The sequence below is a fragment of the Colossoma macropomum genome, unplaced genomic scaffold (genome assembly GCF_904425465.1).
Source record: "Colossoma macropomum unplaced genomic scaffold, Colossoma_macropomum, whole genome shotgun sequence".
Taxonomy (NCBI): Eukaryota; Metazoa; Chordata; class Actinopteri; order Characiformes; family Serrasalmidae; genus Colossoma; species Colossoma macropomum.
Genome location: NW_023494810.1, coordinates 15,105,782 through 15,130,165, shown reverse-complemented (window position 1 = coordinate 15,130,165; position 24,384 = coordinate 15,105,782). Strand labels below are relative to the sequence as shown.

General features: G+C 40.0%; 1 protein-coding gene across 1 annotated transcript; it reads right to left on the bottom strand.

Annotated features, from left to right (window-relative positions):
- Nucleotides 1–577: 577 nt before the first annotated feature.
- On the bottom strand, nucleotides 578–20,535 carry mettl1 (methyltransferase like 1). Its single transcript, XM_036559147.1, has 6 exons — nucleotides 20,360–20,535; nucleotides 19,578–19,723; nucleotides 16,131–16,315; nucleotides 15,050–15,163; nucleotides 9,312–9,413; nucleotides 578–1,181 (listed from the first exon to the last, which is right to left on the bottom strand). The coding sequence occupies exons 1-6, from the start codon at nucleotides 20,437–20,439 to the stop codon at nucleotides 1,065–1,067; spliced, it is 744 nt and encodes a 247-aa protein (XP_036415040.1). The 5' UTR covers nucleotides 20,440–20,535; the 3' UTR covers nucleotides 578–1,064.
- Nucleotides 20,536–24,384: the final 3,849 nt, after the last annotated feature.

The following is a 24,384-nucleotide window of genomic DNA, read 5'->3' as shown; positions in this document are numbered from 1 at the left end:
CAAACCAGACTGGCTCTATATGACTGAACACACTTTTAAACAAGACGTTTAATCTTTATAAAAAATCATTTAAGACAGGCATGGAAATGAAATCACTGTTTTATTTTGAAATTAAAATCGCTGCTCTGAAAAAAAAATCCCCTAACTGTATTTAATCATTTAGAACAGAAAAAAACATAAGATGGAATTATTTACTATCACTGAGACACTGTACACCAAAAACAGTGCAGTACACTATTAAAAAGGTGGTTCTTCAAGGGTTTTTCTTTAGTAAAGAAAAATGGTTCTATGTAGAGCCATGAACACTCAAAGAACCACTTTATTAAATGGATCTTTGCATGGTAAAATGGTTTTAGATTGCTGGAGAATGTGTTGTATATGGTTTTACATACAACGTTTTTGGAAAAGGTTCTATATAGCACCAAAAAGGGTTCATCTATTATAACAAGTTTGACATCATAACAAAAGAAGAACCTTTTTCTAAAAGGTTCTATATAGAACCATCTACAGCACATTCTCCATCAATCTAAAGAACCATTTGACCATGCAAACAACCCTTTAAAGGATTCTTTGAGTGTTCATTGTTATATATAAACCATTTTCTGTACTAAAGAACCCTTAAAGAGCCATCTTTTTTTAAGAATGTTTAGTAAAGACAATGAGAACCATGATCATTCAAACCATATGCATACTTAAATGGTTTTTCACATTGATGTGGAATGTGTTGTATATGGTTCTATATAGCACCAAAAAAGCTTTTTGGTGCTATATAAACCATATACAACATCAATTTGAAGAACAATTTTGTGATGCAAAGAACCATTTAAGCATGCAAACTGTTCTTTGAGTGTTCTATACAGAACCACTGACCTTCCTAAAGAACCCTTGAACAGCCATTATTTTAAATAAGTGTAGATGGTGCTCCAGTTTCGGGTTCTTTATGAGGACAACTGAGGAGCCAATGTTACCCAATGTCGTCTTTGAGGTCTGGTCACTCACAGACAGTTCTGTCCTTATTCAGTTCAGATGGTCATCAGATCCGTCCTGCCACTCGAACACCAGAGTCATCGCGGATCCTCGACTCTGCGGAACACGGCGAGGTAGTTCTTGCCTCCATTCCTCTGCACTTTCTTTCCTTCTTCTGTGCATGTTCCCAAACGACTGATGATGACATCGTCCTTCTGCAAAGACAGAAGAAAGTTCATATCAGCACACAAGACTGCAGTCTCACTCACAGTCTCCTCAGACGGGCGCAGCGGACAGCGCAGTGAGGGAGGAGAGAGAAATGAGTAAACGAGGCAAGCAGAGCGCAGAGCCGCTGCACCATTAGCAGCACCTTCTACAGCACAGTATGGAAACATGCATCATGTGCAGAGAGGAAAATTCACTATTTCCGTCCACCTGCCTGTGGAGTGGGCATTTATAGAGCACCATATACCGGTAGTCAGTGTTTCCTCTAGGATTTTTTTCAGCAGTGGTGGCATGCCAGGACAGACCCCCCCTGTCCACTAAAGGACCAGGTCAAAACCAACCACCCCTCACCCCTCCGGCAGTTTCTTTTCTTTACTGTCCAGACACTGAAGACTAGGCTCAGGCCATTAGTCTTATCCGTTTAATTCAGTACATTTTCAGTACATGCTGTAAAGTTCTAAACAAACAAGACACACCGTCTTTAACAGTACGTCACCCACGCTGGCTAGCATTAAAACATTACAATGATGCAGGTTTGCACAGAATCAAACAGACAAATGTCCACAAAATGTAAACTTGACCTTAATAACGTTGCAGAATAAGGTTACCCCATATCACCCCACAATAAGGTCAGTTAGCCAGTTCACTAACTACGCTTTTTACTGATGACTGTTTAATTCGGCTCTGACAGTTTGCACAATGTTCGTCCACTACCATAATTCCAATTTAAATTCTGCTGATCAGCAGAACTACAGACTGAAAATTCTTAACATCACAACATCTACAAACATCACACAGAGTCAGTCTAATGTCTGTTTTGCTGAGCAAATGATAAAGAAAATGGTGTTAGTCTCACCATCTCAAGTCTCAAGTGTTAGTTTACCCTCAGCAGATTTCTAGATTGTGATTGGGCTGTCACTTTAAGTCTAAACCTTCTGAAAAAAGCCTGTGTAGCTCAGAATATTTAACTAGTCTTTCGTGTGGCACCATGATACTGGCTCAAAATTATGACGTCTGTTAGCCATCAATCATGGCCTCATCTATCAGCCCAACCATACCCTGAGTGTGAATTACAAGCCAGACGAACGAAAACACAACAGAACAGCTGGACAGCACAAATTATCAGCACCAATTACATCAATAGCACTGAAGCTCATCACAACCAGCCAAACACCACCATCAGCTCAGTATTTAACAAGGAATATACGGAATTTACAATTTAGGATGAAGGAAGTCAAGCAAAAAGACATACCCATGTATACTGAGCTTTATCCACAGAGCTGAAAGATCATAAACAGAATAATCTAAATATATACAGCACTAACAAACATGAAAATAGGCTACGTCTGAAGCTTTCAGTCTGAGAAAAATTGACCAATCGTGTTAATTCTGCCAAGCAAGGGCCACTCGACTGGTCGAGGCGGTTTTCTCCAGCGTACTGAGATGCTGCTGATTGGCTTACAGCAGCGTGCAGAATCTGATGGAGAGTTTGGAAGCCTCAGAGTGCTGTGACCAGATAAATAGTTTGAACAGTATAACTTTAAGGCAAGGCAAGTGTGGCATGTGCCCACCCCCTGGGCCGCGATGACAGCCATGAGAACCGGCAGGGTGGCAGTGCCCAAATCCCGAATGCAGCTGAGGGACACGAGTGACAGCAGAAAGAGGATGTCAGCTTCCAGAGAGGGGACTATGACAGCCCTCAAGAGAAACGATAGCTGGGCTTGGGGCTCGCGTGCCATCCCCCACTCCCTCTTGGTGTCTTTGTGGGGGTTTCGCCTGGGATTGGAGTTCAGGCCCTGCCTTCCTGCCGGCTCTGGCGGCCGTCATCGGGGCCCAGGGGTTAAACTTGACGCATGCCACAGCAAGTTTATTTACACAGCACTTTCATATGCTGCGGTCATTTGAAGTGCTTTACAAATGACAAAATTCAAATTATATTCATAACAAAAAATTAAAGGAGAATAGAAATTAGAAAGGTGATTAATACATGATTAAAACAATAGATTTTTTAAGAGAAATATCATCAAATTAAAAATCAAATAACTGCCACTCTGTTCTTCTCTGTAGGAGCTGCTACACTTCATGAGAACCAGAGTGACTTTGACTCCTTGAGTTGTTCAGGTATGCAGCACACATGCTATAGGCTGACATATAACATCTGTAGTAAAAATGTAAGAGTTTATGAACGCAATTTGCATATTATGCTTGTAAACTTTTATTATAGTTATTAATTATTTTATTTGGAGCACTCACAATGTTGCTAGCTAAATCAGCAAGCTATAGTCTAGTTCCAGTAGCTGCTCAGTTTAGGCTACAAGCTCTATAGTTGCTATATTAGTAAGAGAAAGCTGTACGTTGTTACCTACACATAATACAACTGGCATAAGAAAGTTCACTATTAACCAGCATTTTGATGGTGCAGTATAATGTAGCTAACATTATTAAGAAATCAGCAGGTACATTAGACTCTATTTTGTCTCATTAACTGTATGAGTAGCTGCCTTTCCCGTTAGCTGGGGTTTGGTACAGACCGCCTTTTATGATGTATAATCTAGAATAGATTATTTCACAGCAACCCCCTCTGAATGACTCTGTTTACATCTTAATAATTCAATTAAGCACACATTTTGAAAAATCTATGGAACACCCTGTTAAGTGCTGTTTATCTGATGGTGGTCTACCAAGTGTTGCAGGTGGTTGTTAGGAGTCTACTTCTTCCTGTAGCTATTAATAATTTTTTGAGCTCCAGTATTACAAAAGAGGATCACCTAATCTCAGAAACATCTCCTGAATGAATAATAAGGACTTACTGACTGTTCTGACAGGAATTTAAAGTTGGGCTCTCTATTACAGCACATGTTGGAAGTCAAGCATCTTCTCATGCTGTGATGTTCTCATCAGATCGTCAAGCTACTGCCAAACAGGGGAGTGATTAAATTCTCAGGCGGCCTGGAACCCTCACACTAATTTACACTTCATCATGCAAAAGTAAGAAGGTGGGAGAATCACAGATCAGAACCGCATGAAGACAGATCAACCTTTCAGTAAAGGTCACAGCCAGAGAAGAACTCCCAAAACGTTCTTCATGGCCCGTTTTACAGAATCATCCTAACTCTGAAATCTGCCCTGACTGAATATAGGACAGTAGCTATTACAGAATAACATTTTCTAACTTCATAATCTTATCATTAACTCCAGATAAGAAACAGTATGACACAAACATCCTAACTAGACTAAGTCTCCTAAATACTGTCCTAACTTTAAGATAAACCCCAACAGTCCTGACTTCTGCATAAGCATCCATTTCTGTTGTTATTTATATTGTAAAACGCTGCATTTTAAAAATCTCAGACACTGCAGACACGATCTCCACCATCCCCTCTTATTACCTTTGTGTGTTAATGTTAATAAAATATTACCGTGATGTTGGTGAATAATGAGGAGACAGAGCTGAACGTGAGTCTGTTTATTAGGAGGAATAACGTTAGCGCGCTTGGTTAAAGCGTTTGGGAAATGGAGACTGAAACAGGGGAGCGGCGACGCTCTGATAAACAGCAGGGGGTGCCCTCACTGTATTCTTCACTTACAGTTTATTACACTAGTTTTGTTTTGACCTTTTTTATATCAGTAACAGCAGCTGTAAGTTAAATTTTTAACACTATTTTGATTATGTGTTGACATTTCAGCTGTGTGTGTATGGTCGGTTGCTAAGCAACAGACATGACAGCTGATAGTCGACTATTATTAATAGTTTTTGCAGATCTCACATTAAACTGGGAGATTGAGTGATGAGTGATTCATATGAACTTGCACAGAAACCTTTTTTTTGGGGGGGGGTGTACGGTTACAGTCAGTGTTGGTAAGCAAAAGATCAGAGTCAGTAATGTGTGTTGGCTCCAATCAGCACGGTGATGAAATCCACAGCTGATTAACACTGTTAAACCTCCAGCTGTCCGCATGTTCCTGGCTTTGTTGATTACTGGAATAGTTTGTGGGATAAACATGGACTTTTCCAGGGAGATGCCACGCACCCCTCACAGGAGGGGGCTTTTCTTGTAACATGACTCAAAAACTTGACTTGACAATTTCATACATTTTTCAATGGAAAAAAACAAATACACAGAAAAATCCAGAACCTGTCCTCAGCTAACCTGCAAACTAATACAGCCCAGTCGTGTATTGAGACCAGCAGGATTCTATTTTCTGGAATCCTTTACCCTTCAGCACTCTGAACTCGGCACTCCCTTTTCTTCAGGTAAAACCAATGATGAGATAACATTAATCCTAATTATTAAATGTTTTAATTAGGAATCAAATACATGAAGCGTTTCACTCATTTAGGACTCACCACCATACAAATGAGTCACTATTGTCTGACAGCACAAGTAAAATATCACAGTATTTTCCCCAAATATATTGCGGTACTGGTTTAAAGCAATAAACTTAATGAGCCCAACAGAGAGGAAACTTACTGTTTATTTAGTTTTTATTAGCTTTTAAACTGTTTATTCAAAACATATGCTGCAGTTAGCTGACCTGGGCTGCATTCAGCCCCAACAAGACATAACAAAACGTTCATTTAAATGGAAACGCTGGTGCACTTAAAACTCTGTTGTGCTACACAAATGTTGCAACTACAGCAGCTGAGAAGGACATTCTTGGTGTCCTTTTCGAAGAATTTTTTAGAGCCTGATGAAACCGGTACAATTATGTGTTTAATACTTCAAAATATGTCTTCTAACATCTTCATTTCTTGCATACAAGCTACAATGGCCACATTTGTAGACTACTTTATTAGAATCCATTGTGTGAGCTGCCTTGTTAATAAGACTAAGTTTATATACACATTGCTGCTGTTTGGATAACACCTCTGACACACCCACCAAACGAGAGAAAATGCAACTCAAAGCTCACTGCACACCATTTCAACAAAACATATTGGTCAACCTGAAAACTGTAGCAAAACAGTGCACAATGTTTTGAGATTGAAGGCAACCCCAGAAGTAAAGAACAAAATTACTCAAAAGCAGGCACTGCTATGCCCAAAACATTCAACTGGATGTGTCCACCAATGCCAAGCATGGGGTATAAAGCCCCCCAGCATTGGGCTGTGGAGCAGTGGAGCTCTGTTCTCTGGAGAGATGGAGCTCCATCCAATACCGTTGGAATGGGTTGGAGTGATCCAGAACTGACCATCCGACATCAGTACCTGACCTCACTAATGCTCTTGTGGCTGACTAATCACAGCGGTAGAGGTTAACACTCTTGGTTTCGGAAGAAATGCTGGTTCAGCAGGTGTCTACAAACTTTCGGACACTGCATCAAACCATCAGTTTACTGATTTACTTCTTAGGATTTCCACCAGAAGAGTGACTTGATTTCTGGCCAGACGCCTGAAACCGCTTAACTGAATTGCTGTGGCTTAGTCAGGCACAAACTAAGTGTCTTTCACTGAGGGCTTATTTGGGATCAGGACAGGAGTTCAGGTGAGGTAAGGGTGGCTGATTCGAGTATGTGGGCTATGGAGCCAAAACTCACCTTTCTGGCATTATTAGGAGTTTATGTTTTAGGTTTCCTGGTGAGCGGGCTTTTCTTAAAAGGTCTGAACCAGTTTATGAGATGCTGAAGTCAGCGTCAGGCCTCACTCTCAACTTTCCATGAGCTTTCCATGATGAGGGATGCACACTTTCACTGAGTTTGATATTCCTTTTTCTGTAATGGACATTAGTTAACAGCAGAGAAGCAAGAACAAAACCAGCTTTTCAGATGATGTTAGTGTCATAACACACATACATGGTAAACTGGTTTAATGGTGTAAGCAGGGTAAAAAAAATAAATAAGTAAATAATTGGGCCAACAGCTGATATTACAATATCGCAATATGTTAAATGTGTGATATTAGGCAAATTATTGTTCATTTGAACGCCACAATTTTTGTTTTGCCTTTATTTCACCATTTTTTGTACAATCATTCTAATCCGTGCTTAGACTGTACACAGCAGTAAAAGACTACACTTAATTATAAGCTAGACAAAACATCAACCAATTAGCTACACATGTACAAACTTAAAGTTTCTAATGTAGATTTTCAGTCTGGCAAAGAATGCTGGGGAATATGCAAATGATGAAACAGCAGATGAGATCTGAGTAATTTTAGGAGCTAGCCGTGATGGAAATTATATGATTATACTACTATCAGTGAAAAATGGGAGGCAAGTGTTAAGGTTAAAATGGTACTGTGTAACTGAATTTATATCACAATTATATTGTACCGTCCAAGCACTGCTCATACAGGTGTACATCTGAAAATGTTATCCTGTTATTCAAAAACTGATGAGAGAAATCCTTTGGTCACTGCGCTTCTCAGAGGCTAAGTCAAAGAGCTAATGCTAACACTTGAGCTAACCAGTGCAGCAATAAATGATGATCTGTGGGCTTCTACACAAGGTTTGTTCTCATCAGTGGACAATGTCTCATCAGTGGACAGACTGAGAACAGAGAAATATCGCAATCGCTTTTGGTTTTAGCTATCGTCTGCTAGAGTAGCAGGCCTAGCCACAGCTGTGCTACCTCTGCCTTCTCAATCACGCCCTTAACCTTAACAATGTGTCCTTACAGAGGTTTGTGAGTGACATTACAATGGAATTCTCAAATTTCCAAGGCGAAAAAAAATTCGCACATGACACTTCACATCAAGTTCGACTTTGGTCAACTCTAACAAAAATTAAAGTCTTTGACCAACAGTGCTACTGCTTTGAATGTGCTGACCTTTGAAGAGGCAGGGCTTCATATATCAGCACTGAACGTCCAAAATGGAGAAATCACTAATTTAACAGCGTCTGAGCATGAACAATGACTATAAATAAGCACGTAATAGAGACTTTGTGATATGCAGTTAGTTGGGACACTGTATTATCTTTACTTTTGTGTTGTATTGCTTGTTTAGAAGAGTTAGCCAGTGTGCTAACTGCTATGTTAGCTAACAGCAGCTTTACACACACCAGCTGTCTACACTTTATTGCTACAGATCAGTGTGCAGCACCGTTCTGCTGAGTACAATTATCTGACATAATTATGTTCACTTTTGTGTTTTACTGATAGGTGAATTAGCCAGCTTGCTAACGATGATGTTAGCTCCTCGGCTAACCACAGCTGCACACAAGACACCATGACTATGATTGTTATGTATGTGTTTTTGCTTAAGATCAGTGTGCAGCACCATACTCTCCAGAATACATGATTATGTATGTTTTTTTCCCCATAACTCTTCGGGGTTAGCAAATTAGCTAGGTTTATGGTACACCAAAACAGGGATTTTTTCAGTGAGTGTGTTTTCATGCACTAAACAATCTGATCATTATCAGATTTATGCAGTTATCTGATTATTAAGTGGTCGTGTAAACAGCACACTGAAAGATGCTGGATTTGAGCTCCTGTTCTCATTTTCTCGCTCCATGTTAAATCGTGCAGCAGTTTCACACTGGCGTCTGGGGTACCTACATGTTTACTGCTGCACCGTTTAAGGTGGAACAGGAAATTCAGCTTCATGAAGGCTGAAAAGAATGAAAAGGGATGAGGAGGCTGCTCTGTCTCTGCTGGACAGGTGGACAACATTAAGTTCTTTTTTGCTCTTTTACAGAATTGTTTTGTCTCATTTGCTAATGTTTGTAATAGCAGCTGGTTAGCTTCCCAGCAGCAACTGTAGTGACAGTTTGCTAACCCACAGCCTAGCTAACATTAGCTACATTACTTGTTGTGCCACTGTTTACTATAACACTATATCATGGTGTTTGTCTGTAAAAGCTTTATGGACACGAAGACCTTAAAACAAAACAAAACAAAAAAAAGTTTGCTAGACCAGTGTCGTTCGCCTTGTCATTGTACCTCCTTAAATTAGGTGGGTGGAGCACTGAAGGGATGGGTGTGTTTGTTTTGCTGTTGAGCTCAACATTGCTTACTGCACCTTTAAGTGTTTCACTGGATCTTTTTTGGACTGTATATTTGCCCCTCGATTGTCTGTGATGCAGCGTAACAAACACCTGGATTCCAGTATTAAAATACTGACACTTGGAAATGCTCAATATTTTAAAAACCTGATACATAGATTAATATAAACATACCAGCTCCTCCTCCGACACCCTGCTGAACAAAGGATGCTCTGTGAAGTGCTTCACCATCCACAGGTGCACCTCTTCTACATCTGTGTTTGTGTACACCAAACCCTAAAGAGGAAGAGAGACAGAACATCTGTGTATCAATACGTGAAACATGTCAGGTCCGCATGGCTGACACACACCATCACACAAAGGCATTTACACAGAGATACAGCTTCACATCGTTTCAGTTTAAATATTGATTTGGCTGTAGATCGTCCCGAGTCGAAAGCACACATCTGACAGAAAAATCAATGTGATTTTTGCTCTGCCTTAAATACTTTGAACTGCGGGCATTTTCCTCACAGAAAAGGACAAAAATAGCTGGAGAGCAAACACAGCAGAGCTTATCGGCAGAGTCATCGGCACTTACTCCGGAGTTAGAGCAGATTGTATTACTAGAAGGCTGGATTCACAGAAGCCGTAAAGGCCCTCAGCTGTCTGGCTGCATCAAACAGGACGAAAATTCACCAATTTTTAAGCTCTTCACCTTTACAGCTGCTGCCAAAAGGTAACACATAAAAGTATGTTCAGACAGTCAGGAGAGAGTTGTGTTTATTAGAATACTCGGAGCTAACCTGCGTTTACCTTTCCAATTCATTCATGTTCCATTTTCAGACTCAGGAAAACAACAGACATACATTTAAAAGAAAACAGATCAGCTAAGGACCTGCTTCATTCAGCAGCCCTGCATCAACATGTACCTTGGTAATCTGATTTCACTTTAAAAGCCAGGTGTAAACACCTCCAGGACGCACTGTGAGCAGATTACCATCAGATCACTCTGACCACAGTCGGAGGGACAGAGACAGATCTGATTACATTTAACTCTCATATAAACAGAGTGTGTTTTATTATCTGTACACACTTACAGAGCACTTACTAGCAGGTAGGGGCTGCACAGACTAGTTGACTTCACTGCTCGGCAATTACGCTTTAATCTTGATGTCAACGATGTAATCGCTGATCATGTGATTATGACACTAACAACATGAACATCTAAGAGAAGACAGCAGGTGAGGAGCCTGGCGATTGAAATTAGTTACTCTTATTTCCGCTCTAAATTTCTCTGCCTCTCAGCAGCTCCGCCAGTGGCGAGTATGTCGGCAGGGCCACCTAAGGTGCACCCAAGTCAGATACAAATTGAGAGAGTTGTCCGTTTCTCTGGTCCCCTGAAGCAATACGATCCAGGGCTCACTGGAAAAGGCACAACACGCTCTACTGACCTTCATCACAGATTTGAAGATTTTAAGTCGCTTGTTGCAAAGCATTGCCTTTCTCTTTAGAGTGAAAAAATAAAAGTTAAATCCATTCATTATCTTGCTGCTAGCATACATGTTAAAAGCGCTAGCATTGTATTTCCAGAAGCAGTCAATGTTAAATTAGCAAACTCTTTATGAAGTGATAAATATAAAGAAATCTCAAATGAAATCAATATTGTTCTAGTTTACGTTCTTGTGCACTGGTCGTGCACTAGTGCTGAGTGACTGTATTCTAGGGTTGCACAGACGAGTTGCTGATCACGTGATTATGACACTAACAACAAGGACAGCACAAAGAAGATAACAAGTGAGGAGGCTGGTGATTTCGGCGTCAGTATCTCAGGGTTTCCTGAAGTCTAGCAATGCGATCCAGTGCTCGTTTTAAACAACACGTGATGCTCTACTGACCTGTGGGCGAGAGAATAAAAAATGTGGGCGAGAGAATAAAAAATGAAAAGAAATATGGATGATACAGGCTGGAAAGGCTGGAGCTCCCCAAACCAACAGCTATCTCTCACTGTGGGAGTCCAGGCTGAGCTCATTCATGACGTCTGATATTTAGCAGGGAAAATTATACTAACCAATAACATCTCGGCATGTTCTCCCTGCCTCTTCTCCACCCAACCAATCACCAGCGAGAACACAACTCTGCTCTCAGCTCCGTAAATGCAATTCCAGTGAGCTAGCCTGCTACAGACCACCTATCTTCTTCACTTAATTTACTCTCTTTTATAACTTTTGTTTGTTGGAAACGGTTGTAAAATAATCACTTATGAGCTTCAGTTGGCAAGGCTGGCAAGTCGAGTTCATATCAACACTAATGAGGTAGTTCAAATATAATGTTTTCTGAAGTTTTGTTGCACTGCAAGGTTTACAACACTGCAAGGCCATAAGGCTCCAACACTGAGGCTGCAACACCGCAAGGCTATAAGGCTGCAACACTGCCAGACTATGAAGCTGCAGCACCGCGAGGCTATGAAGCTGCAACACCACGAGGCTATGAAGCTGCAACACCACGAGGCTATGAAGCTGCAACACTGAGGCTGCTATACTGCAAGGCTATGAGGTTGCAACACTGAAGCAGCAACACAGTAAGGCTGCAAAACTGCGAGGCTATGAGGCTGCAACACTGCAAGGCTATAAGGCTCCAACACTGAGGCTGCAACACTGCGAGGCTATGAGGCAGCAACACTGAGGCTGCAACACTGCGAGGCTGCAACACTGTGAGGCTATGAGGCTGCAACACTGCAAGGCTTTGAGGCTGCTACACTGCAAGGCTATGAGGCTGCTACACTAAGGCTGCGACACTGCAAGGCTATGAGGCTGCAACACTGCGAGGCTGCAGGGAAGCTGAGAGGAGGCAGGGAGAAGGCCGTGTACATGGATTTATTTTAACAATCAATAGATTACTTTTTTCCTGAAGTCTTTTTGTCCTGCATTCGTGTTGAAAATGTAAGAAATGTGGATGCCTACAGGCTAGTCTGCTAACCGGCTGTCAGGCTCATCTATGTCTTAAGAATAAATATAAATATAAATAAATAAATAAATAAATAAAAGGAAAAATGAAATCATGCTTCAGAAACGCACATCAAAATGTCGTGGTACTTCAGACAAAATCTGTATTTTTACTCATCCTTGACTTCTCTCCAGAACAGATGGATTGTGATGACTTAAAGAGACTGACTGACTCTTTAGTTGCTTCGTAATGCCTGCTGTTCACCATCCAATCAAATCCTGTGAAATAAAATCAGGTCCCGCCCACAATTATTTTCTGCCAGAGTATCATGTTTCACTCAGAAATACATCCCGTTACGGAAAAAAAAAACACGTTCTGATGTCTGACTTTAAACATTAAAACGGACAATCTTTACATTCAGAAGTGCCTTTTTCATTGAATCTGGTGAATATGTGAATTTTATTTAGAAATCTGAAGTAGAGCTTTCATTCTCTTTCCGTCACCTTTCCTGCCCCCTCTGCCTCCCACTGGGGTTTGGAGTTCAGTCTCTGATTCCACATTAGTGCTGAATGTGCAGTCAGTCTGCATTAATAACCCACATTCGCACACACAGACCAGCATTGTTCTGCACCACCACCCCACCCGCTTTACCCTCTCTCTCTCGCTCACTTGCCTTCTTCCTCTCTACCACTCTCGCTCTCTCTCTCACAAAGTTACAGCTCTGCCACACTTGATGCTGACAGGTAACACTGGAGTGAAACACAGATGTGAGATGTAGTCACTCGAAACAAACAAAACAAAAAAAAAAAAGATAGTGTCTGAAGTGACGTAAAAGAAGAATGATGCTGTTTGGCCAGCCCTGCAAACTACACTCTCAGAAATAAAGGTACTAAACTGTCACTGGGGCAGTGACCCCCTCGTCACTGGGGTGGAACCATAGATATACACACCTAGATGCCGCGTTGTCTGTTGTTCTCTATCTGAGCCGATAAGCCTGTGCGTCCACCATGTTGGAGCAGTCAAGATCTGATTTTCAACAAATTTACTTGTATTGAGAGGTGAGGAGTTCTCAGGATTAAATCAGCCACAAGTTCCTTATTACTCAACCGATTTTCACCAAATTTGTTTTGTTATAATCCTCAGACATTCATTAATCTAGGCTGTACGGACTGCTCTCAGTAGCTTTATTTCTTTAATAACTGACCGTGTTAATTAGCCGTCAGGACCAGCAGAAAAGTATTCAGTCGGCACCTGGCGTTGAAAAACGAGTTTAGCGTGAGCTCCGGTCGAAACACAATCTCACATATATCAGCAAATCCATCAATGTATGAATCACTTCTAATCTTAATACACATAAAAATAAAATAAACCCCCCAAAACACAGTAAGAAGGACAAAGCTGAAGTTAGCTTGCAAGTTATGCACCATTTAAGGTGGAACAGGAAAATTCAAACAAGAAGCTGGCAAATAAGAAGCTAACTTTGTATAAGAAGGTGCTAATGTTCTATTACGAATATCTACATGGATTAAGGAATGCTATAACTTACCAAGCTACAAAGCATTAACCATAATGGTAAATAAATAACTACATCAAGTTAAGATCCTCTAAATAGACTATTAAATAAAATAAGCTTAATATAAAACCAGAGGAAAAAAAACAATCACATCAACGGGTTTTTTGGGCATCACCAACCACACGGCCATATCTACACATCTAAACATCACAAAAACAATATGCATCACACAATCATGAGCGTGGATCACTGCGTTCCTCCGTTATACAATCCTATCCCACTTCCTGAGTATGCTTGAAATAGTACAATTTTGGACAGTATCTTTCTTAAATTCTGTAACGGTACTGAATGCAGTCCGGCAGCGATGTTGAATGTCCAAAAACCGTCGTTGACGTGCCTGACTGGACCCAACGCGGCATCTAGGTATGTATATCTATGGAACCCTTAAGGGTACATCTCAGTACCTTTAGTCAGGGAACATAATTGTTCCATAATCCATTGAAATATGTACTTATCACCTGAATAAAAAAAAACGTATTTAAGGTTAACAACTGGACCTTAAAATCACTGCTGTACCTTTGAGGAAACATTTACGTTGTTTGTACTGCGATGAACAAACAATGTACCAGCAGAGAACCTTTATTTCTGATGGTGTAAGAGAGTGGCCCTGGTTAGCATTAGCTATTAGCATAGCTAGTGTGATAACAGCTCTGCCCACCACAGAACATGTTTTATTCTGTTTAACTAAAGCACTGACAGAGGTTTAGATGATAATGTTTCGAATCTGAGTGAATGAAGTGGCGCAGTTGGTGCTAAAGGGACAGAAAGGAGAAATTAAATCTGTTCTGTGGTGTTTGGATCTTAACGTTAGCTTAGCGAGCAGCTACAGACCCAAACAAAGCAGAACACCACAGTACAGGTCTGATTCTGATTGACTGTTGCTCTGAAACAAGTGTAGATGATTAAAAATGTCTGAGCTAAAGTGAAATAACTGACAGAAAGACGTAATCAAGCCTGCTCTGTGGTGTGTAGGCATCTCTGAAACGTCCAAAGACTTAAAACCATCGTTTTTAAGGTGTGCTTAACGACACACGATTACTCTGACCACTGTTCAGTTTCTCAGCGCATCACAGAGCGACACTCAGCATTTTGTCATTACTATGTTAAATTGAAGCCAAACTGAGCCAGCATTTTATTACAAAAAGATATAAGTGACAGCAAGACTTTTTCAGAGACTTTTGCAGCTCACTGACACAGAGCTGTAAGCACTAAAGTGATGCCAAGCGCAATTAATGATGGTGAAACAACTTTCACCGGCAAAACCTATTAAAAAAAATGCAGTGATGATTGTAATGAGCTCAACCCCACTGTAGGCATCACATGACCGCGGTATTGCAGAAAAATCATTAACCTGCTGCCATGCGCCATCATCACTAAAGAGCCCAGCATAGATCTGTTCATGTTCTCTGCTTACCCCAACTCTGAGTGTGTATGCATATTCAGCAAGTAACGTGGGACTGATGATCCTCCACTTATGCTTTGTTTTCTTGAAGTGTGGATCCGGAAACAGGAAGAACATCTTGCTGAGCTGCAGAAACATAAAATCACATCTTAAGTAGACTGAACAGTTTTTATTTGCTTTAGGTTCTAGACAGCGCTGTGAGTTAACCTCAAATAAACATGTTGGGTGTCCTGACAAGTCAATGCTGGAACTGTTAGACTCTTCTTAAAGAGATATCAGGTCATTTTTTGAAACATAATAGTTTAAAGAAGTTTGCTGCAACTTTGAAAATATACTGTTATATGGAAACTGCAGTTTAACCTACAGCAGTTTAGCCCTGCCCATTCAGCCTAAAGCAGTTTAGCTCCACAGTGATCACGTAAAAGATTCAGTACAGTTAAGTGCTCTGAATTGAACTGCTGCCCCTCCCTGTATGAACAGGTGGGAGACGCAGCACTAGTTAACTTGGAAATCCCCTTTTTAGGAGTATTTATTAAATTTGACTGTTGAAGCTCATGCGGTTGGAGATCATGCAGCTCCTCATATTCATGCCGGTTACTTTTCTATTAGCCAAATAAATAACTGCATGTTAAGACAGACAAACTGCAGGATAATTACTGGGCGCAGTCGGAGCCGCAGGCCGTCTCTGAGGCTCTGCTTCACAAGGTGGAAAAACCACCACGCTTTAATTAAAGTCTTTAACTTAAAAAAAACACACACAGTCTGAGATGTTCTGGAAATAGAACAGTGAGTCTATATCAGAATATTTTCCAGTGTATATCTGTGTACGAGTTCAGCCAAAGGCAGTGCACATATTTAATCACTCCATTCTGACAGGCCGGATTCTCCCAGCGCTGCCAGAATTAAAATGTTCTGGGCTTTTTGTTTTTATCACACCAGCTTTGGTATCCACTGTTCACGAGAATAACCTTTTAATAAACGTTTTCTTTTTAAATGCTTTACTGTTGACCCAAAGACACACCGATCATGATTTCACCAACTCAGATTTCTTTAAAGCCAAACTGGCCAATGTTTGTGACAATGTGTCACCCACCTGTCCTTTAGTGAAGAAGTTAGGAAGGTACTTCATAGCATTGCTCCGGAGGCAGGCGATGTTCTGGTACTTTCCAGGCTCAGCAGATCGAAGTGAGCGAATGCGGTCCTGCACGTAGTCTGAAACTTTTACCCGAATCTCCAGACCCAGAATCAGCTGATCTGGGAACAGCGGTGATAACTCCACTGCAGAAGAACACAAAGATGGTTTAGAGTGATCACACAGAATTTATCCCACCATAAGAACAGAATTACTATTTTTTTTAATATTAATACTGCTGTTTGCTCATATTTGCTCACATTGCTGTTTGCTCATAGCATATCTGTCCTGAGGTGTGTAGATAACTTGTGGTGAATATATTCACTGTCAGATGTTTCCTGTGCAGCCACACTGATCACTTATTTAAACTATTTATTTTGAGTTAGTACTGAAACCTGTATTACACAGATGCACTATTTAGCACCCTTTGTATCAGCAGCTTGTCAACCCTCTCAGGCTGACAATGTTGTATCCAACATAAAAGGATGACATACATTAAAGGAACGCTGCATGCTAGAGATTTACTTAAATTTTTTCCCCGAAAGGTAGTGTCGCTTTGCCGTTCCAGTGAGGACTGGTGAGATCATATCCTTTTCATAAACTTCTTAATCCAGCTTTGAACTGCACTGTCTTTTTGGAGACGTTGGAAAATAAATCTATAATGATAAATCCAACACTGATGTCTTCTGTGATTATTTATCTGTTTCTCTGTGTTGAAAAAAAGGCCGTGTGCCTGACTCGTCGACCAATTGAAGGCCATGTTCCAGACTCGTCGACCAATCAGGGGCTGTGTTCCAGACTCGTCGACCAATCGCAGGCCATGTTCCAGACTCACTGACCAATCAGAGTCCACGTTTCAGACTCATCGACCTATCAGAGGCTGTGTTCCTAACTTGTTGCCAGAACAACACTACTCTTCAGGGCAAAAAAAATAAATAAATAAATAAAAGAAAAAAACGTCTCTAACATGCAGCGTTCACAAAATAATTGCTCTTTTATCTACGACGTCCTTTGATATTACCTATGACATCATTGACCTGAGAGGGTTAAAACTCCCATATGCTACTTTTTTGTATTTTATTTTTCAACCAATATTTGTTCAGATTTGTGTACCAAAAACAATTCATAATTCAAGCCATTATTAATTTCTACATGTTCTTTTTCCAGCCTCTCTTTATCCCTCACAATTAAACAAGCTGTTTTTTGTTACTGTCCCTTTAAAACAGATACATGTAAATGAGCTTTGTTCTGACTGTCATTCAAAAAGTAGTCCAAGGTGAAACACTCCTTATAACTTCAGCATAAATAAGCAGGAAATGGTTAAAATAACATCAACATGCATAAAATCACTGCTTACTGTTTAAGTATCATTATTATTAACTGTAGTAGTAATAGTAGTAGCATTTTAAACCAGATAAACGGCTAGTGAAGCATCATTTTGTGACATTTGGACAGTACTGTACGTAAATGTGTTGGTGCACCTTAATAAGAAGGACTGTCCAGATACTTTTGGACACATAATGCATCATCAAAATTAGCCTAATGTACTTCAAAGCAGCAGCGTGTGAGATTTAGGGGGATCTATTAGAAGAAAAGTATTACAGAAACAAAACCATGTGTTCATTAGTGTATATTCAGCTGTGAGTATGAATCCTTGTGTTTTCGTTGTCTTAGACTGAGCCCTCCATATCTACATAGGGAGCGGCTCCTCTTCCAACAGAGGCCGCCAAGTTGCAGCTTCCTGTTTCATGTAGTCCAACGCGAACAATCCAAACTCTGGCTCTAGAAGGCACCTTTCACGCTTTTACGCTGAAGCAGCAGCTTGAATTTGGTGGCTGTAGCTCCGGTTGGAAGACATAGAAAAAAGAAGAATTAGTGGCTGGTGCTGGCTGACCATTTTATGTTGTGAGAAGTTTAGGAACCCAAATTTTGACAAATTGAGGATCAAATTTATTATTTAACACAAGAAAAAGTGTGGGAGGGTGAATCCTCACCGTCAAAGAAGAGAAAACATGAAGAAGCAAAACGAAATCGGGACAGACGACTACTACGTACTTGGAAAGGGATGGGTGAGGGAGGGATTCAGCCAGGTACAATCTGCAACCTCACCACTAGAAGGCACTAAATCGTCACACTGCCCCTTTAATTGATGTATCTATTAAATCAGGAGTTCCCAGTCCTGGTCCAGGGGCACATTGTTGTACTTTGTCTCATCAAGCTCACCTGATTCAACTAATTTAACTGATTAACAAGCACCTCCGTAACTAGGTCAGGCGTGCAGAGTAGAGAAAACACAAAAATGTTCAGAGTATTAAGTCACCAGGACTAGGATTGGAAACCCTTGTACTAATTCACACCAGGAATGTTGTACCTAAGTCTGTGTCAACAGCGGCCCCTTGTGGCTCCATGTGCACCTACAGGAGCAGATAAATTGCAGCAGTGAAGACAGTAAAGTGACTCTAAATTTACTGCTATTCAGCTCACATCTTATTATAAATGTTTTAACAATATTTTTGGGGTAATAACATTCTTTAAAGGCTCTCTTCTTTAAGGATCTAGAATTCATTGTTTTGGTAACTTGACAAAAAACATGTGACGTGCATTTACACATATTCACTGACATAATCAGTAAGTTATAAGGAGTGTTTCAGCCTTGACTGCTTTCTAACCGAGGCAAAATACAGGCCAGCCAATCAGAACAGAGCTCATTTACATTTGTCAGAAGCGACAGTAACAGCCTTTTATAGTTCTAAGGGAGATTGGAAAATGGGCATATAAAATAAATTACAACTGTGTTTTAGTATGTGAAACACAACATAGGCTTGAGATAGAAAAAAATAAAAGACAAGGAAAATGTGCGCTATAGGCCCTTTAATTACTCGACTAATAAACTAAAATAAGCTTTAAAGGGCCATTACCATTGCAAAACAATTTTTCCCCACTTTGTTTAAAATAACAGTTCAGTGTAGCATGCAAACACTGTTAAAAGTTTCAAAATGTACCATTCACTCCTCAGTGCATTCGGCCCACATACAAAACCTAAACTCACAGTTTCTGTGATGTTACAAAAACCATCTCTTACACATCCTCCTGTTCAGCCTACAGCAGTTTAGACCCACCCATCTAAGCTAAAGTTATAAGGCGTGTTTCAGCTCGGACTGCTTTGTAAGTGAGGCACAATACAGGCCGGCCAATCTGAACAGAGCTCATTTACATATGTTAGCCTTAAAGAAGCAGTAACAGACAGCCTGCTCAGTTCTAAGGGGATAAAGTTTGGAGATTAGCATGTAGACGTGAATTGTCACTGATTTTCTGCACAAATGTTATGAGTGGACAATACAAAATGTAGATTATAGGTCCTTTAATAATCCTCAGTTAGTAAACTGCTTCAGACAGAGAGAGACATACCAAGCAGGCCGCCGTATCCACAGCCGATATCAGCAAACTCCACCTGAGCTTTTCCTTTATCCGGACTGGCTCCTTCTTCTCTGTGCGGTGGGCTAAAATACTGGGGGTACAGCTGTGACCAGTCCATCTCCTCTGGACAAACTGGGCTGAAACGTAACACAGGAAGTGTACATACAGTGTGCATGCTTTGAGCTATGTGCTAACCACCGATAAACAATAATAATAACACTAATAATAATAATACACTCTTAAAAAGATGCTTTTTTCAGTAAACAGAATGGTTCTATTTAGAACCATGAGTTCTATATAAAACTACTTGCATGCTTAAATGTTTCTTCAGATTGATAGAGATTATGTTGAATATGGTTTTCCACAGCACCAAAAAGGATTCTTCTATTGTTATGATGTCAAGCTTGTAACAGCAGCAGAACCCTTTTCGGTGCTATATAGAACGATATACAACACACTGTCCATCAATCTGAAGAATTTTCACCATGTAAAGAACAATTTAGACATGATATGGTTCTATCCAGAACACATGGTTCTAAATAGAACCATTCCCTTTACTAAAGAACCAACTTTTTAAGAGTGTAGCATTAACAAATAAAATGTAAATGTCTGGTTCGAGACACTTAAGTTCAATTCTTATGCGATTTTTTCCGTTCCTCCTTAAATGGTGCAGGTTGTATCCTGGCGCCTGAGGTCGCTGTACCATTTAAGGTGGAACGGAAAAATTCGCATAAGAATTGAACTTCAGCCTCGTCAGTGCGGTTTAAACTTACTACTCGAAAGTGTGGTCGGCCATCGGGTTGGAGTGAGCCCTCTGCCGGTAATAACGCTTCTGCGGCATCGAAATGCTCATCTTTAATGTTATAACGGGTCGATTAAGCTAGACTACCTAAAGAGAGCAGTTTATAAACTCATACAAACAGCACAGAGCGCTCACATGCAGGAATAAGCACAGAGACGCATGCTTTTTACGTCATCGTAAAAACAGTCCCTGATTGGCTGAGTGATGATCAACGACTTCAAACTGTTCTAAATATAAGACATGTAAAACGTTCTTCTCCATTCATAACACGTTTATAAACAGAGAAAGATGTAAAATAAAAGACGCAATCCATCAATGCTCGCCTCCTTTTCGCTTTAAAGGGGAATTCCGCCGACATTTCCAAAATTCCCATCATAATTGAGTGAGATGTAAACAGAGTGATTCAGAGTGGTTTGGTGTGAAATGGTTCACATGTCTTTACAGTGACGGTGATAGGAACCAGGATTCGCCATGACTACAACACAAATATAGACATTTTATTTACTATCCAAAACCACAAGTGAACCTACACGTCTTCTGAGTTTTACATGGAATGTTGATGATGTGAAAATAGTGGAAAATCTGAAATAAGTTTTCTTCAGGGACTATTTGCCTCACAACGACCAGCATGTTAGGTATCCCTCCACCATGAATGGATTTTACGTTCTCAAAACTATCATAATACAATGTCTCAGACATGAGACAGGGTATTTATAACCATTTCAAGTAATAACTTTCTGTGAGGGAGCTTTTAGAAGTGGACATCTGGTTCCTATCACCACCACTGTGAACAGTTCTGACTCGGTAAGCGGTATATAGAGTATATTTACTCTGTTATGGTCAGTGGTTCCAAATGGTTGCATAAAAGCCCTTTATAAGCTGATAATGAGCTGTTTTGGGAGGCAGCAGTGTTTTGTACAGGCCTTCCTGTTATATTTATAATCCTTAAATACATTACATAAATACATTTGATTAATGTACTGTATATATTAAGAAAAAGCATATATATATATATATATATATATATATATATATATATATATATATATATATATGTATGCAGCATTTTCCCAAAATACACCTCAGAGTTTTTTGATCATTGGCTTCCTAAACACAGCTTAAAATGGAAAAAAGAAATAAAATGCATCAATAAAATCAGTGCTCAGGTTACGGAGGGTTAATAATGAATAATGAATGATCGGATTGATAGAGCACAGATCAGTGTGAATGTGAGGAAGGTCTAGTCGTGTCCTCTACAGCATTATAGAAAACATAGAAATGCAGGCAGTCACTGTCAGAAAAAACACCACACTTTACATGAAATGTTCACTTTTGCTGTGCTCAAATGTTGAAAAATAAAAAAAATGTAGATGGATTTGATACGACAGTGACAATATGTGGATACATAAACATACATTAAAATAAAAAACTGTGGTCTTACAGTCATTCAGGAGTAATGCTGAATGCGTCCGCTAGGTGGAGGTCCAGGCTAAGCTGGGTGAACAGTTGCTCCCAAAAAGTGCCTTAGAGCTCCTGCACTGTGGTTAACTGCTCATGGATGGCTCACTGTAATTATATAGATTACACTGTTAAAGTGTTCTTTAGTAAAGGAAATGGTTCTATGTAGGACCATGAGTTCTATATTTTGGTGCTATGGTTGTATATAATCATGTACAACACATCTTCCATCGATCTATAGAGCCATTTCACCATGCAAAGAACCATAGATGTATATAGAACCATTCCCTTTACTAACTAACCCTTTAAGAATCATCTTTTTTAAGACTGCATTTTTGTGTTACTGTAGCGCAAAGTTCACATTTTTCCATTGAAAACAGAGACTTTCTCAGCACAACCTGAAAGACGACAGCTGTGTTCCGAAGCCTAGGCTGCAGCCAAAGTAGGCTGCCTTTCTCGGCCGCTGCGTTACAGCAGCTCGTTCCAAAGTGAAGGGCCCTTCGTATACAGCCTAGAAATGCAGTCTTCGTTCAGAGGACGCGTCAGATGTATCTTTCAAGGCCTTCGGTTACCCAAGGAAAAAAAACAGCACCAAAAAATGGCGGAAAACAAAGCCGTTGGAGCAGAGTTTGTTTTAAAATGTAAGCTATTCATGTACTTGAATTCGTCTTTGTTACCTTATACAGTGTAAAATGATTGATTGATTAATTAAAGCATTCTCCCATATATCGTATTTTATTTATACGTATTTGAATATATGTAGTTTATCGTACTACATGAGAACATCTCCTCAATTTCCGTGAAGAAATGAAAAAGCAACAAACAGTGCAATGGGCTCCATTTTCTCTCACCAGTTCCCTCACAAGTTTCGCGCTGCTCTGGTGACGTCACCACGCAGCCTCGTTAGGACTGTTCCATTTGTGTGACCAATAGGCTACTAAGGAAGAGGACGGTCCTACCGAGGACCCGCACTACCTCTGTGGGGCGCTACATAGCAGTTTAGCCTATCACAGTCCAATATACTAAAATATGCTAATGAGGGGATTAGGATCAGTACAGCTACAGAAAAGGGATCGACGATATCACTGGTTTCCTTTTCAATCCGATACCACGTAACACTAAAACTAATTCCTCGATACCAATACATTTTAATTATTTGTGATTTCTACAGAGAAGTTTAAAAAGTGGAAATTAAAACCTCAAATTAAAAGCTTTTTAAGTAAACTGTCTGTTTAGGAAAGTAACTCAGTGATATGTGATTTTAGAGCATTCACTGTCTCATATCCCTACTAAAAATAAAACAGAAACCATTAGTTCCTGCTGTTTCCTGATGGTATCCAGTAGTCTCTAATGGTGTTCTGTGTTTTGCTGAGGGGTTAGCATCACAGTGTAATGGACTCTAACAATTTAACTGGTATTCTGGACTGACTCCAGATACATTTGATGGATTAATATGACCATCAACAACACACACACACTTTATCTGTCATGCACATATAAAATGATGACTCTTCAGGGGTTCTTTAGTAAAGACAGTGGTTCTATATAGAACCATGAACACTCAAAGAACCCTTTGCATGATTAAAGGGTTCTTTGCATGGTGAAAGCATTCTTCAGATTGATAGAGAATGTGCTGTAGATGGTTCTACATGGCACCAAAAAGGGTTCTATTTGTGTTTCGATGTAAGGCTTGTAACAATAGAAGAACCATTGGCGGTGCTGTATTGAACCCTTTGGAAAAAAGTTCTATATAGAGCACATTCTTCATCAATCTGAAGAACACTTTAATGATGCATAGAACCCTTTAATCATTAATGCAATTATTCATTGAGTGTTCATAGTTTGATATAGAACCATTTTTAACTACTGCAGGCTTCCAGAACAGAGTTTAAAGAGCTGCTGCTCATCTATAAATCACTGAATGGTTTTGGCATTTCAACCTTAATGAGCTCATTTTAATAACACTTAAGTCTTCATTTTAATTTTCCCTATTGATGTTCTTTTTGCTTTTACTTATCTAAAGCACACTGAACTGACTCTTCAAGGTAAAATGAGCCTTTCCAAAAAAATTTGCAGTCAGAATTAGTCACCATTATAGTACTATGAACCAGACATCCGAAGCATTTAACGGCTCTAAAAGCTACATCCCATTATTACACAAAGTGGTTATAAATGCGTTGCTTGATACCTGAGACATTGTTTTGTGATTGCTTTGTTATAAAGTTTTGGCCTAAAATGTATTTTTAGTAAAAAAAAAAATAAAATTACTCCAGCTAAGATCAATGCACGCAAGCTAAGGTGCTTTTGTTATTAGCCTGTAGCTACAGCTGTTTAACATGGCTAACGCAGCAGCTTTTGTTTACAGTTTATTTTTTCAATTTTCTTACCTAGTTTTGGAAGATGGCACAGTATGCAGAGGACATCAATAAGGTCTGTTCCCAAAATGTCGAGAGAGCCAAAAGGGAGAGAGAGAGAGAGACTGAACCCGCCGGTGCCGAAGCAGGAGAACCCAGGACGAATGGACCAATTTGCTCACCA

Excerpts from the sequence above, each read along its gene's own strand:
- mettl1 (XM_036559147.1), bottom strand. The coding sequence starts at position 20,439 with ATGAGCATTTCGATGCCGCAGAAGCGTTATTACCGGCAGAGGGCTCAC. Across the intron at positions 19,724-20,359 it reads GCCGACCACACTTTCGAGTA|CCCAGTTTGTCCAGAGGAGA; the intron begins GTAAGTTTAAAC and ends GTTACGTTTCAG. Across the intron at positions 1,182-9,311 it reads GGGTGTCGGAGGAGGAGCTG|AAGGACGATGTCATCATCAG; the intron begins GTATGTTTATAT and ends CTGTCTTTGCAG.